The sequence below is a fragment of the Saccostrea cucullata genome, unplaced genomic scaffold (assembly GCF_032062105.1).
Source record: "Saccostrea cucullata isolate Sc308-1 unplaced genomic scaffold, CSIRO_AGI_Scuc_v1 ctg515, whole genome shotgun sequence".
Classification (NCBI taxonomy): Eukaryota; Metazoa; Mollusca; class Bivalvia; order Ostreida; family Ostreidae; genus Saccostrea; species Saccostrea cuccullata.
This window is the reverse complement of record NW_026929059.1, coordinates 274,081-289,164: the sequence shown is the minus strand read 5'-3', so window position 1 is coordinate 289,164 and position 15,084 is coordinate 274,081. Positions and strand designations below refer to the sequence as shown.

General features: G+C 34.1%; 1 protein-coding gene across 3 annotated transcripts in view; it reads left to right on the top strand.

The window, feature by feature from the left end:
• The window catches only part of LOC134279700 (multidrug resistance-associated protein 1-like), a 333,553-nt gene that overhangs the window by 59,298 nt on the left and 259,171 nt on the right, over positions 1-15,084 (top strand). For all 3 annotated transcript variants that reach the window (XM_062762127.1, XM_062762126.1, XM_062762125.1), the window contains exon 8: positions 84-305. In XM_062762127.1, coding sequence (XP_062618111.1) covers positions 84-305 — 222 coding nt within the window. The remainder of the gene's footprint in view (positions 1-83; positions 306-15,084) is intronic.

The following is a 15,084-nucleotide window of genomic DNA, read 5'->3' as shown; positions in this document are numbered from 1 at the left end:
GTGATTTCACAGTATCTAATATATTGAATGTATTTTTGCACATGAAAGTAAATTGATTTACATTTGATTTCATTGAATGTCAGGAAAGCAAAAAGGAAAGCTTGTCTTGAAGATCAGTCTGCAATTGAAATGGATACCATTCACAGAGGTGGAGATCATATGGATATCACGAAAGAGGGCCATAGCAAATTTCCAGCAAAGTTGTTTAGAGCAATGGTGTCAGCATATCTACCAGCTGCTTTGGTGACTGCCTTGTTGAAACTTATTTATGATGTTATGCAGTTCATCAGTCCATTGCTATTAAAGTATGAAACAGATTTTAGCCAAACTTTAATACAAGGGTTGTCCCAGAAAACCGTGAACATTTTCATTATCTTTTGTCTCACTTGGACTATAAAGTAATACCATGATCAACATTTTTTAAATAATGCCTTAAAATTTCAATAAAATATCTTTATAATTAATAACATTTTCCTCTCAGATAAATGAATCTTAACAAATCAGCTATCGGCGCAACACTGACAATGTCAAAACGTAGCTAGTAGTGTTTGTGAATTTGTTCTGAAAACCGTGCTTCTAATAACATCAATTTAAGCATAAATTAGGCACAATATACAGTCAGTATAATTTTCTTTTTAATTACCTTTGGCAAGTTTTACATCTCAAATGTATTCTTCAAAAAAAAGAAACGCATAGTAGAATTTTAGTGACACTTTGAACATAAAGATTATTTAGTAAATGATGCATTGATAAAACAGAAATGTGGTAAGCAACAGGAATACTCTCTAAATGTCATAATTACTCAACAATTTTAAAATTATACTTAGCTTAAGGCCATTAATATCAATATCTGGTATGCCCCCTGCAGACACAAATGATAGCCACAAATGGCATCTAATGGAAGCAAATGTGTGTAATTAAAAATTCTATAGGAATACTCTCCCACTCTAAATGTAGGACTTTGGTCAGCTGTTGCATAGTCTGGGGATGCGATTGTCTTTGGCAAATCATGTCAATCCATTTTGTTCAATACTGCTTAATTTGGATTAAATCTAGCATATTAGATGACTGTGGCAGAAACAGGTTGCTGTTGCTTTGCAAGAATTGGAGTGTTAAATGAGCCGTATGTGGCTGTGTACTGTGTATGGCTCTAGGATGCTGCAAAATTGAATGGGCATGTGTAGGTAGAACATGGTAAGAGTACCTTTTTCCATCAAAGTCCATTGAATTCAAACCAAATCAAACTTACTTTCTTATAATACCGTTTTGCATATCATTACACTACCCAACTTTTTTAACGTTCTGGAGGCAGTTATCTGTCTAACACTCATTACAAAGCAATAGCACTCTTAAACTTATAAGAGGCTTTCAGATAAACATTCTGGACTAGTAGCTAAACTAAAATGTTCAGCAGTGATGCTGTGGTCATACTCTATTGATCTGAGATCTTTGAAGTATTTTGGGTGTAGTGGGGTCAGAACAATGGCACAAATAATCCTCTTGCAGTAATTTGTAGTCAATTGAAAACGGTCGTGTTAGATGATCTGTGCAGTTCAGGGATAGCTAATGCTTTAGATGACGTCATTGCATGCATGCAATTTACGTAATCCTCTGAAGTGATGCTGTGCTGCTGATGTCACATGTAGTCTACGATATTTTTTGCGAACATTAGGTGATCGATGTTAATGGTTTATGTTTAGGGCTGCCACGAATCAGAAAATTTTCGAATCAATTCGGTTCAAACAAAAACCTCGATTTTCGAATAATTTCGGTTCGATTATAACAAATAGATTTTTTTTTTATTTTTTGTATAAAATCTGTAATCTTTGATCATCATATTCATAAGACATTCTTTAATAAATAATGATTCATACTTTTATAAGGTTTATTAATATTAAGCTAAAATGGTATGTAAAGCCAAGAAAACAAAGAAAATACCTAATGTTCTAATTACAAAGTATGGCCCAAGAATCAAATGTTGGAAATCCAAATGAATAAAAATACTGGTCATTGATTTTAAAAGATGAAACATGCGAACAAATTTTTCAAACAAAACCAATGATTTCATATTAATTATTAATATTATGCTAAACTTAAAGGTATTGGTGATATTTGCTCACAAAGGCTGTTTGGCCACAATAGAAACAGTAAGATCCCTGCTGTGATTAAATTTTTTATTCACCAATACGATGTCAAACCACCTAACTACATAACTGTCATAACAAGAGTGTCAATAATTATTTCACATTAAAAACGATCTCAATATTAAAAAGAAATAAGGAAATTCGCAGCATTGTGTCGGTTCCTCTAAATTAAGAATTACGTGGCTGATTAGTGTTGCCTATTAGTAAATCTATTTATCCTCTGTGCCATCTTTCGGTCGAAAATGGAACTTGGAAGTATTCCCTAGTCGACTTCTTCGCGGCCATTTTCATGTTTTTCTTTACTTTAACATGATTTGCCATCATTTCTTCTGATTAACCAATCGGAATGCGCGTAACAGCAGCAAATGTTAGTATGAAAAAATCAAACCTGAATCGAATTGAAATCCCGGAAAAACGTACCGAATCGAACCGAAAGATTGTGAATCGCGGTTAACCGATATTTCGGTTAATCGTGGCAGCCCTATTTATGTTTTATAGGTTAGATATGGCGCTGTGCGTAACATTAAAACCTCTTGCAATTGTAGATTGCGGTACCCCTGCTTCCAGTCACCCATTTTCCTTTTTGTGCTATGCAACATTCAGATGCAGCATTTTTAGGAGGCGTCATTTTTCAGACAAAACCAGATTCAAAATATCAAGAACCCCCACTTTTGATAGCCCCTTTGTACCTGAAGGAATTGCATCAGAATTCAACAAATGAAAATTGAGATAAAAATTTTGGGGGAAATTTTGCAAAATCAGGTCTTTTTGTCTGTGAGACTTGTAGAACAGATGTAAAGTTAACAATCATTAAAAAAATCATACATTTCACTCGAATACATCATATCCATATACCGTAAAAATAAAAGGTATGACAAAACTATCATACATTTTTCAGGGCATTGATCCTACTATATATGCATTTCTTTTTTTGGAGAGGTTTGCATGCAGAGTTAATTCTATGATAGACAATGTCACAATCCTGATCATAAACCTAACTAATCAAATTGTTACAGCTGTCTTCAAGTAGGTCTATGATGTCCTGCTCATGTCTTTTCAGTTCGTTTACATTTTAGTGGTCTGTTCTCTTCTACCAGATAACCAGTCAAGTCAACCTCAAACCCCTTCAACTAGAGATAAACCTGTTTCTCATACTTATATATATTTTTGTGTTTTTTCATTGTTAACATCTCTTTTTCTTATGTACAGGAGTCATGTCCCGATCAGCATAATGTTGCTTGATAATTTGGTGCTCCACATTACCTCCCAATGTCACCATTTTTGAAGTCTAATTTAAAGTGCTTTGGCACATATCGTCATATATTTGTCATTAATGATGTCAAATAGATTATTTTTTGGACATGAGTACACCAAATTATAGAGTATTTCGTAACTTAAGTTTGTGACATTATATTTCCGTATAGCCTAATAACAAAGAAAACTTCATTGACAATGCAATTAGTAAAATTAAAAAAATTGTCATGTGCTGACCACCAATATCTAACATTTTTTAATATGCTTTTGTTATGCAAATGACATCACAGACCTATTTTATTTTTTAAAAATAACAAAAATAATTTCGAACAGCATGCCATAGATTATTTATAGTTTTTGTTGAATAGTATTTGAAATACTCAAAAAGTTCACATTTTTATGGGACAACTCTCGTATGTTGTTGAACATGAGTGCCATGATTCTCTTTTTTTTATGTTTTCAAATTCAAAGATATATGTTATTGTTTATGACTTAAAAAATGGAATGTCTTTGACTCAAGGTCATTTTATGTCGGCATCATTTTAAAGGTACTTGGACACAGATTTGAAGTAAATATTTTCTGTATAATATCATGAATTATATATTTTAATAGCATTTCACACAAAAATTAATTAAAAATCTTATTTCATTTAAAAGTTATTAAAACTTTAAATTTTTTTGGCAGGTTTGATTGACACATCCTTGCACTTCACAAATTTTAACTTTATTCTTAATCCTTCGGTAAAGTGGCAATCTTTCTGGGTATTAATGAGAAATATTAAACTTTAATCCAGAAAAAATAATTTTTTTCAGAGTAGAAATGTTGCAAAGCAAAATTCCTCAACAAGTACCGTCATTCTGAACTAAGTCTTGTGTGCAAATCGATTACACTCATGTTATGTACACAGTTTTTGTAAACAGGGCAGGAGCTATGTTATTGTTGACTGTTTACAATTCACCAGGTGCGTTCAATGGTCCAAGTCTGCTCACCACAACTGCATGGACTGAGAATATATTGTGTGTTTGTTTTGCTTTCGAACATGTCTACTCTGATTTTTCTGGATTATAGTATTAATATTTATCATTTATACACAACAAGATTGCCACTTTCCCTAAGTTTTAAGAATAAACTTAAAATTTGTGAAAGTGCAAGGATGTGTCAATCAAATCCGCCAAAAAAATTAAAGTTTTAATAACTTTTAAATGAAATATGATTTTTAATTAATTTTTGTGTGAAATGCTATTAAAATATATGTCGTAATATTATGCAGAAAAAATTACCTGCAAATCTGTGTCCAAGTACCTTTAGGCACATTTACTGGTCAGAGTCCAGGTGTCCATCATCCATTTGTTGAGCTATCTGGCTGTCCAACTGTCTGTAAACAATATTTTTTAAAATGCCACTCCTCCGACAGTTTTAGTCTGATTTCAATATAACTTGGCACATATGTAGAATACACTTTAATACACAAATCTTGACACAAGTCTGTGTATCAGTTTTAGATTTAGATTTAGTGTATCTGCATAACATGGCATATAAGTAAACTACACTTTCATTGACAATTCTGTAGATCTGTTTTAGATTTCAATGAACAGTGTTGCTGTGGTTACTAAAAACAGAAATTTTCTGTGCAATACTTTCAGAATGCTACTCCTCCTACAGTTTTATTTCCGATTTGAATAAAACATGGCACACAAGTAGAAATACACTAAGATATGTAATTTTAATTACAATGAAAAATATTGTTGTGGTAACTAAAAAGAAATATTGCTATTATACTTTCAAAATGCAGGTTGCTAAAAAAATCTCAAGAACAACTGGGCAGATTATCATCAAACTTGCACTAAAGGATGAGGATATATTGTAGATTAAATTTTTATGGGGATGACTCTTGAACAAAGAGTGTGGTATCAAGGTCACAACAAAGTTGACCAAAAATTACATTTTATTAAAATGTTGATATTTTGCTTACTATATGGACTAGAATCAGCAATCTTTTCAGTTGATGGCATCTAAGGGCCTCATATCTGTTGACTCAAAAAGCAAATCACTGTGACCACATTTCTAGCTCTACTGGTCAGAGACCAGGTCTCATTTCCGAGTAACTATAAGCTCTATGTTGACCAAACTTGCATGGATGATACCGTAAGGATGCACACTTCCAGGCTTGCTTCGGATGCTGAATCTGACCTATATTTTCCACATGAGTGAAGAGGTTAATGTTTTTGGCACAGGTCTCATTCCCCAAGTAACTATGAGCAATATAATGACCAAACTTGCATGGATGATACATCTAAGGATGCATACTACCAGACTTGCTTCAGATGCTGAATCTGACCTACATTTACTGGTTGAGTGAACAGGTTAAATTTTTAGCTCACCTGAGCCGAAGGCTCAAGTGAGCTTTTCTGATCACATTTTGTCCGGCGTCTGTCCGTCTGTCTGTCCGTCTGTCTGTCCGTCCGTCTGTCTGTCTGTCTGTCTGTCTGTAAACTTTTCACATTTTCGATTTCTTCTCAAGAACCGCTGGGCCAATTTCAACCAAACTTGCCACAAAGTATCCTTGGGTGAAGGGGATTCAAGTTTGTTCAAATAAAGGGCCACGCCCTTATTCAAGGGGAGACAATTGGGAATTAATGAAAATTTAGTGGCATATTTAAAAAATCTTCTTCTCAAGAACCACTGTGCCAGGAAAGATGAAACTTATGGGGAAACATCCTCAGGTAGTGTAGATTCAATTTTGTTCAAATCATGACCCTCGGGGTAGGGCGGGGCCAAAATGGCCGACCAAAGTTTTACATAGAAATATATAGGAAAATTCTTTAAAAATCTTCTTCTCAAGAATGACAAAGCCATAATTCATCATATTTATGTGGGAGCATGCTCAGGTAGTGTAGATTCAAGTTTGTTCAAATCATGACCCCCGGGGGTAGGGCGGGGCCAAAATGGCTGACCAAAGTTTTACATAGAAATATATAGGAAAATTCTTTAAAAATCTTCTTCTCAAGAATGACAAAGCCATAATTCATCATATTTATATGGAAGCATGTTCAGGTAGTGTAGATTCAAGTTTGTTCAAATCATGACCCCCCGGGGTAGGGTGGGGCCAAAATGGCCGACCAAACTTTTACATAGAAATAAATAGGAAAATTCTTTAAAAAATCTTCTTCTCAAGAATGACAAAGCCATAATTCATCATATTTATATGGAAGCATGTTCAGGTAGTGTAGATTCAAGTTTGTTCAAATCATGACCCCCTGGGGTAGGGCGGGGCCAAAATGGCCGACTTTTACATAGAAATATATAGGAAAATTCTTTAAAAATCTTCTTCTCAAGAATGACAAAGCCATAATTCATCATATATATATCGAAGCATGCTCAGGTAGTGTAGTTTCAAGTTTGTTCAAATCTTATGGGGCCAAAATGGCCGACCAAACTTTTACACAGAAATAAATAGGAAAATTCTTTAAAAATCTTCTTCTCAAGAATGACAAAGCCATAATTCATCATATTTATATGGAAGCATGCTCAGGTAGTGTAGATTCAAATTTGTTCAAATCATGACCCCCGGGGGTAGGGCGGGGCCAAAATGGCCGACCAAAGTTTTACATAGAAATATATAGGAAAATTCTTTAAAAATCTTCTTCTCAAGAATGACAAAGCCATAATTCATCATATTTATATGGAAGCATGCTCAAGTAGTGTAGATTCAAATTTGTTTAATCATGACCCCCAGGGATAGGGTGGGGCCAAAATGGCCGACCAAAGTTTTTAAAGATATATATAGGAAAATTCTTTAAAAATCATTTTCTAAAACATAGCAAATCCATGATTGGTCATGGGACTACTTTTGGATTTAAACTTGACAAAAAAAACCCATTTTCTACTTTTTCCTACCCTTAGTGCTCAGGTGAGCGATGTGGCCCATGGGCCTCTTGTTTGATGCATCTTTCATTTCAATGATACTATGAGCCCTATAATGACTAAACTTGCATGGATGATACATCTTTGCATGCATACTATCAGACCTGCTTCACATGCTGAATCTGACCTACATTTTCCGGATGAGTGAATAGGTTAAAGTTTTTGGTGCGGGATTCATTTCCAAGTTACCATGAGCCCATAATAACCAAACTTGCTTGGATGATACATCTTAGGATGCATACTATCAGACCTGCTTTGGATGCTGAATCTGACCTACATTTTCCGGTTGAGTGAACAGGTTAAATTTTTTGGTGCAGGATTCATTTCCAAGTAACTATGAGCTCTTTAATGACCAAACTTGCATGGATGATACATCTTAGGATGCTCACTACCAGACTTGCTTCGAATGCTGAATCTGACCTACATTTTCTGGATGAGTGAAGAGCCCTATGTTGTGCAAACCTGCATGGATGATACATCTTAGGATGTACAATATTGGACTTACTTCAGTTGCCGAATTCAACATACATTTTCCAGATAATGGACTAGGTAAATGTTATGGGTGCAGGTCTATTACCAAGAAACTATAAGGCTTATATAAACCAAACTTGCACAAATGATGCATCAGTGGATGAAAACTCTCAAATTTGCTTCAGATGCTGGATTTTAATTACATTTTCATGATGAAGATTGAAGAACTAGTGAAGTTTTTATATAGGTCTATTCCAAAGTATCAGATCAAAATTTAAAAAATTTTGCATATTTGGATGTACACTCTTTGTTGGGTAATTGTGTGACTTTGCCTTAGTTAAAGACAACATTCGTTGAGGTGAGCTCTGTAATCTCTGATGACCTATGTTTCAAAGTGCTACTCCTCCTACAGTTTTGGTCTGATTTCAATATAACTTGGCACACAAGTAGACTACACTAAGATACATTGTTTTTTTTTATCGGTTTTTGATTTTGATGAATGGTGTTGCTGTGGTTACTAAAAATAGAAATTTTTGCGAAAACATTTTAAAATGCTACTTCTCCCACAGTTTTGGTCTGATTTCAATATAACTTGGCACACATGCAGACTACACAAAGATACATAATTCTGTATATCAGTTTTTGATTTTGATGAACAGTATTGCCTTGGTTACTAAAAATAGAAATTTCTGTGAAATACTTTCAAAATGCTACTCCAAATACAGTTTGAGTCAGATTATAATATAATTTGGCATCTAAGCAGACTACACTGAGATATATACCCTTACAGAAATTTCTGATAAGTGACTTATAAGTGATTTATTCTTTTACTTATAAGTTGTTTATTCTGGACTTACACTTCACTGATACATTTAACTTATAAGTGACTAATTTGTTACTCATTAGGATTTTATATGCAAATGAGCTGCTTGACCTATAAGTGACTTATAAGCCAGTATTAGCCACTTATGCTTTATGCAAGTATAGTCACTTATAAGTGACTATAAGTGACTTATAAGTCAAGCATTAACCCTTCATACTTTATCAAGTATTAGTCACCTATAAGTTACTATAAGTGACTTATAAGTGAAGTACAACACTACCTGTAAGATCTTAATTTAGAACAGAACTTCCAACCATGCAGGGGTTGCATGATATGTTCAAAGCTATTTTTTTTACATATACACATGTATCTGCACTTTAGATGAAATAATCAAGTAAACATTTTATGGAAAAAAATCACTTTCATATGACATTTCTTTGACTATGCAAACTTAACATATTAATTCAGTTTACAAACAAAAATGCTGAACAAAAGGGCAACAAGACTTAATGACCTTGAGGCTTCTTCAAGTTTATGAAATCTGAAAGCAACTTAGTCAATTGATTCAAAATTTCAGGCAAAGGAAGTTAAAATAGAGAGATGATGTAAATAGAACCTACTTGTTGTACCTGATGTGAAGGCAAACTCAAAATAAATCTAAAATCTCCAACATCCTTTCACAGTCACAAACTTGGTTTCAAATTCTTGTTGCTGATCTCTGCAGAGACAAACTTTCTGATTGGCTACCTTGAATACCCATAATGCTCCTTGAGAGAAGTGTAGTATAGAGTAAAAATTCTAAGTCCACACTTATCCTTCACTCATACCATACTGATCTTCACTTATAAGTGAGGTATAAGTGAAATATTCACTGATATGTAGCTCATCTTTACATATAAGTGAAGTATTAACGAAATCCGTTCCTCACTTATACTAACTTTGACTTATAGTACACTTATAAGTAAATTTCAAAATTTATAAGTGACTTATAAGTTGCTAATAAGTGAATTATAAAACACTTATAAGTTTCTATTAGTTTTTTCTGTAAGGGTAATTATCAGTTTTGAGTTTTTGATTTTGATGATTTATGTTGCCATAGAAATTTAAATTGAAAATTCTGTAAAATTTTATTAAAAGCTACTCATACGGTTGTAGTCTTTTTGCAATCTTGCCTCAAAAAGAGACTTAATCAAGGATCATTATTCTATTTATTGATTTTGTAAAGTTTTAAGTATCAACTGCTACTTTTCTCTTTAATATAAGTACAAATCAGTAGAGCTACAGTCTCAACAGAGACTTCTGGTTAAATTTTGGAGTCATTGTTTTCAAATTGTTTAAAGAGCTTGAATTTGATACTTGCAGACCTATGATCATCAAAATTTGTCAGTTGTTGTATCTTGGGTCCTCAAACAATGTCAATCAAAAGTAGGTTACTATGACCTACTTTTGAAATGTTATGGCTATATTCAAATATCTCTGGTAATAATTGGCTTCTTATCATCAAACTTGTCAGTCAATGCATCTTGGGTCTTTGGAGAACATCAATCAAAAAGTAGGTCATGGTGACCTATTTTCGAAATTTTATGGCCATATGTAAAATGTTAATTTATGTAATTTTTTTCATACACAACTATGTTACTTAAGGTAGTTCTACACTCGGCACTATGGGATCAATCTTAAAAAATCTGTTTTTATAAGATAGACATACATCCCAGCAATGGATAGACGCAAGAAAAAATATATGTCAACATGTTAACTTTTCCGGTATTGCCTATCGGAGTATATATATCCAGATATATAAAATATTGAAAATTTACCTTTCCTAGATTTTGTTGTATATAAATGAATTTAAGTCTAAATATTCAACTTTAATACCCAAAATAAAGTAGAAAAATGTTAGTAAACAATATATAATCATTGTTTTGCATGAATTATTATAAATAGATGCACTTTGTTAGGCTAACGTATCAAAATTTAATATGAGAAAATATGCTTCACAGTTCAATATCGGCCATTGAAAAAAAATTATGGACTCAAACTTCATAAATTTGCATTATTTTTACTAAATAATATTTAAGAAAAAGAGTAAGCTTAAAAAAATTATATGTTGACGCATTACTTTTCGTGGTATGAGCTCTACACTAAAGGAACCCCCCTAATTTCCTTCTTCCAGAAGTAATATATTGCCACATTTTCCTGTAATACTGTTAATGTTTGAGTGTATATTTGTATTAACAAAGATGTACATATTTAAAACAATAATTATACACACATATTTGTTACAGAAAGTATGCTGCAAGTGAATCAACTTTTGTCATATACTTATATTCAAAAGATAATTTTTGCATTGTGATTCGTGGGTAAGCAGGTTTGGGGGGGGGGGGGGGGTATGCGTCTTATACAATAATTATTATTCAAAGTAAATTTAATTTTGTAATGTTTAATTAGTAAAATTCATAAATTGTCTAAGTCAAATTGTAGTCATTACTTTTCTTCCGAATTATCACTAGTAACTTTAACTTGGCCGCCAACAATAGTCGCCTCGACTTCGACAGTTTGAAACATGTTCTGATGTAGCATGTTCGAGGTCCTTGTTATTGGCACGGCATATAACACATGCATCATTCACAGAAATATCATTTTCTTACCTAATCATTTCTGTCAACCGAAAGTTGTTCCCAGCCTTCCCTTTTTAATTAATTAAACTGTAAATCAGTGTTTGTACGTTTGTTCACGCAAGCGACTCGGAGCAAAATCGTTACCGGATATTTAAAACGCTAAGTAAAAGTCAAACCAATATAGTTCAAAAATCACATCTCGGAAAAAGAAGCGTGGTTCCGGTTTTACTATTCGTAAATGACGTAGTGCGAGTGTAGACCTACTTTAACTGTTGACGTAATCAGTAGACATGTGCCTGGGATGTTTATAAACAAAACCATGTGATCAATTGAACCAATCAGAAGTGTGGAAGGGAGGCTATCTTAGTCTGTTTTTTAAACGTTTAGTATTGTACCTTTAATTTGGTCATTATCTTGCCTTTTATCTAAAGTTTCTTTCTACTTTCATTTTCTTAATATTATGTCATGTGATACCAACAGTTTTATGGACATATTTTGTAATATGTGGAATCTATTGTGATTTTTCCTTGACTGTAATAACTTGTGAAATAATGCCGCCTATCAGGAATCACAATAGGGTTAATTGACAACGGAGGACATCATATGACGATTCTCTCCCAGAAAATTGGTCCGTTTCAAAGCTGAGAGATGAATTGAGACTAAAAGGAATCACACAACCACAGAATACTAGACGAAGTGTATTAGTGAATTTGTATAAACAAACTGTAACAAATGACGAGACGAGAACACCTCAGGAATCGGGAACCCATGAATCGCGACAAGAAACAGTTTCAACCAACCAAGGACAAGATGTTAGAACAGAATAATTAGGCGTGGTAAGGAACCTTACTTTGACAGTACAGAACCTGCAAAGCAGTATGATCTCGTTAACAGAAAGAGTAAACACGATGGCACAATCGCAGTCTGTTTTTTAAACGTTTAGTATTGTACCTTTAATTTGGTCATTATCTTGCCTTTTATCTAAAGTTTCTTTCTACTTTCATTTTCTTAATATTATGTCATGTGATACCAACAGTTTTATGGACATATTTTGTAATATTTGGAATCTATTGTGATTTTTCCTTGACTGTAATAACTTGTGAAATAATGCCGCCTATCAGGAATCACAATAGGGTTAACCGACAACGGAGGACATCGTATGACGATTCTCTCCCAGAAAATTGGTCCGTTTCAAAGCTGAGAGATGAATTGAGACTAAAAGGAATCACACAACCACAGAATACTAGACGAAGTGTATTAGTGAATTTGTATAAACAAACTGTAACAAATGACGAGACGAGAACACCTCAGGAATCGGGAACCCATGAATCGCGACAAGAAACAGTTTCAACCAACCAAGGACAAGATGTTAGAACAGAATTATTAGGCGTGGTAAGGAACCTTACTTTGACAGTACAGAACCTGCAAAGCAGTATGATCTCGTTAACAGAAAGAGTAAACACGATGGCACAATCGCAAACTTCAATACCAGCGGCTGCAGGAAGCGCGGATCAATTACGCCAGTTGGGGGCTCAAACTACCAATCCATGATGATACACCCGTATCATAAGACTTGTATGAGAGGGACATTGTAGACATGGCTAACAGATATGGCGGCTCAGTTTTCTATGAATATCATAAACAGTTTAGTGCTAGGGCTGCAGCGTACCTCAAATACCACAATATACCAGTTGACTGGTCAGTCCTGAACAACACATTGTTCTGCAATACTGTAAAATTATTACATTTGGCTGTGTATTCTTTTTAGCGCCTATGGCGGAAAGAAACGTCCACTAATTCAAGTATAACGCTAAATATCTTGCACATATACTCATGTATACGAAAATGATTAAATGTGCTAAATCAAATCTATGCTAACCTGTTCAAAAATCAATTTCCGCCGAATATCGTACATGCCAAATATCATACATTTACAGTATCTTCGCCAACGAAAAAACCAATAACTTGCACCCTCTGTGGCAGCGTTAGCCATACTGCTCCATTCTGTCATCAAAACCTTGAGACAGGGGCCAAACATTATCATTACTCCCAGACATACCAACAGTACTCTAATTCTAATGCCAATGATAGTTATGGCAGACCAAGACAATTTAAAGATGGCCTTGAAATATGCAACAACTTCAATGATATGGGGTGCACTCGCTAACGATGCAACAATCTACATGTATGTAAATCTTGAAAAAAAAACTGGATATTCACAATCCAAGTGCCTTTCAAAAAACGAGGTAATACCCTGGGGGAAAATCACCAAAGCGGGGGAATCATTGAAACTCCAGTAAACATAGACGAGTTAGAAAAATTACTGCTTAAACACTCAGATAAACAAACTGTAGACTTTATTCAATGGGTTCAGATTCGGTTTTGACACGTTTTAGACTAAGGTTTGGATAGATCTCGAAAGTGTGTATCAGCATATGAAGTTGAGTAAAAATATAAATGCTCTCTTCAAAACTGAGCTAAATACTAACTTAAGTAAAGTGAGATCAAGGTTAAAGGAAAGGTCAAAGTAAAAAAAAAATACTGATGTAGTTGAACAGCTTATATCAGTATTTATCACGTACCATAAGAAGTAAATGAATGCTCAGTCTTGAATGGTTTGTTTCTAATGAGTTAAACACTAACCTGAGAAAAGTTAGGTTAAGGTCAAAGGAAAGGTAAAAAAAAATGTTGATGAAGTTACATACATGTAGCCTAGTACGTATCGGCACATGATGTTTGATTATACTATCTTGAATGGTTTCTTTAGACAAAAAGGTGAGGTCAAGTTCAAAGGAAAGGTCAAAGTCAAAATATGTTGATGCAGGAAAACAGCTCTCATCAATGTCTGCATAGGAAGTTTTATATAAAAAAAAAATTGAATAGTTTCTTTGCAATTGAGCTTTTAACTGAGCTAAATGCAAAACGGACGGGGGAAAGATGGAAGATGGACATGACAAACTATATATGCCCGGCCATTTTTATGGGGGAGCATCAAAAGTTCATTGAGAATGTTTTATGTGAAGTTTGGAGACTTGTGAAATGATGCGTGGAGACCGATCCTATGGATGAGACCTGATAAATCAAGGTCTCGTGTCGGGGTAGGTGCTGTGATGAAAAGGACCCATAGCACCTGATTCCATCTCCTGATTTGTATTATTTGAATGGTCTTTTTAGCTTGAATACTGATCATTTCCTCCATATTTTATCCCCCATTGCTCAAAAGCCGTAACCCTCTGTTCACACATAGACGCCGCTTCTACTACGATCAAATCGTGTCCAAAAGCGTGGCCGATCGTGACAAATTGCAGGAGAAATCAAACAAATAATCAAAAATAATACCTATCCCTGTAGTTGCAGACTGAGTGGTATAACCAACAATTCTGTTGTTTCCCGACACAGTCTGCAACTACCCTAAAAAGCACACCCTAAAAGTCACTGAGACACCTTTATTAAAAGTCACCAAGACACTATAGTCACTGAGACACATACAAGGAACTAGATTCTTGAGCTGAGTGGTCTAACGAACAATTCTGTTGTTTCCCGACACAGCCCAAGAACCTAGCCCAGGAGGTGTTACTCAAACGATGAGTAACGACCAAGTAACCAAATACTTCATGGGTGTCTGTATTTATACTGTTTCTAATAACTAATGATTGGTTAAAAATTTGCTGTAATATCAAGCGCTGATTGGTCAAATATAAAATGATCTAATTGGTCTATTTCAAAGGCATTTCAATCCACTATGATTATTCTGTTTCATTACAAATTTTAAGGTCTAAATATGATAAAAACGGGACTGGAAATCTGTAAAATTACGTTTTATTTGAATTTTTTTTTAAACGGACAGTC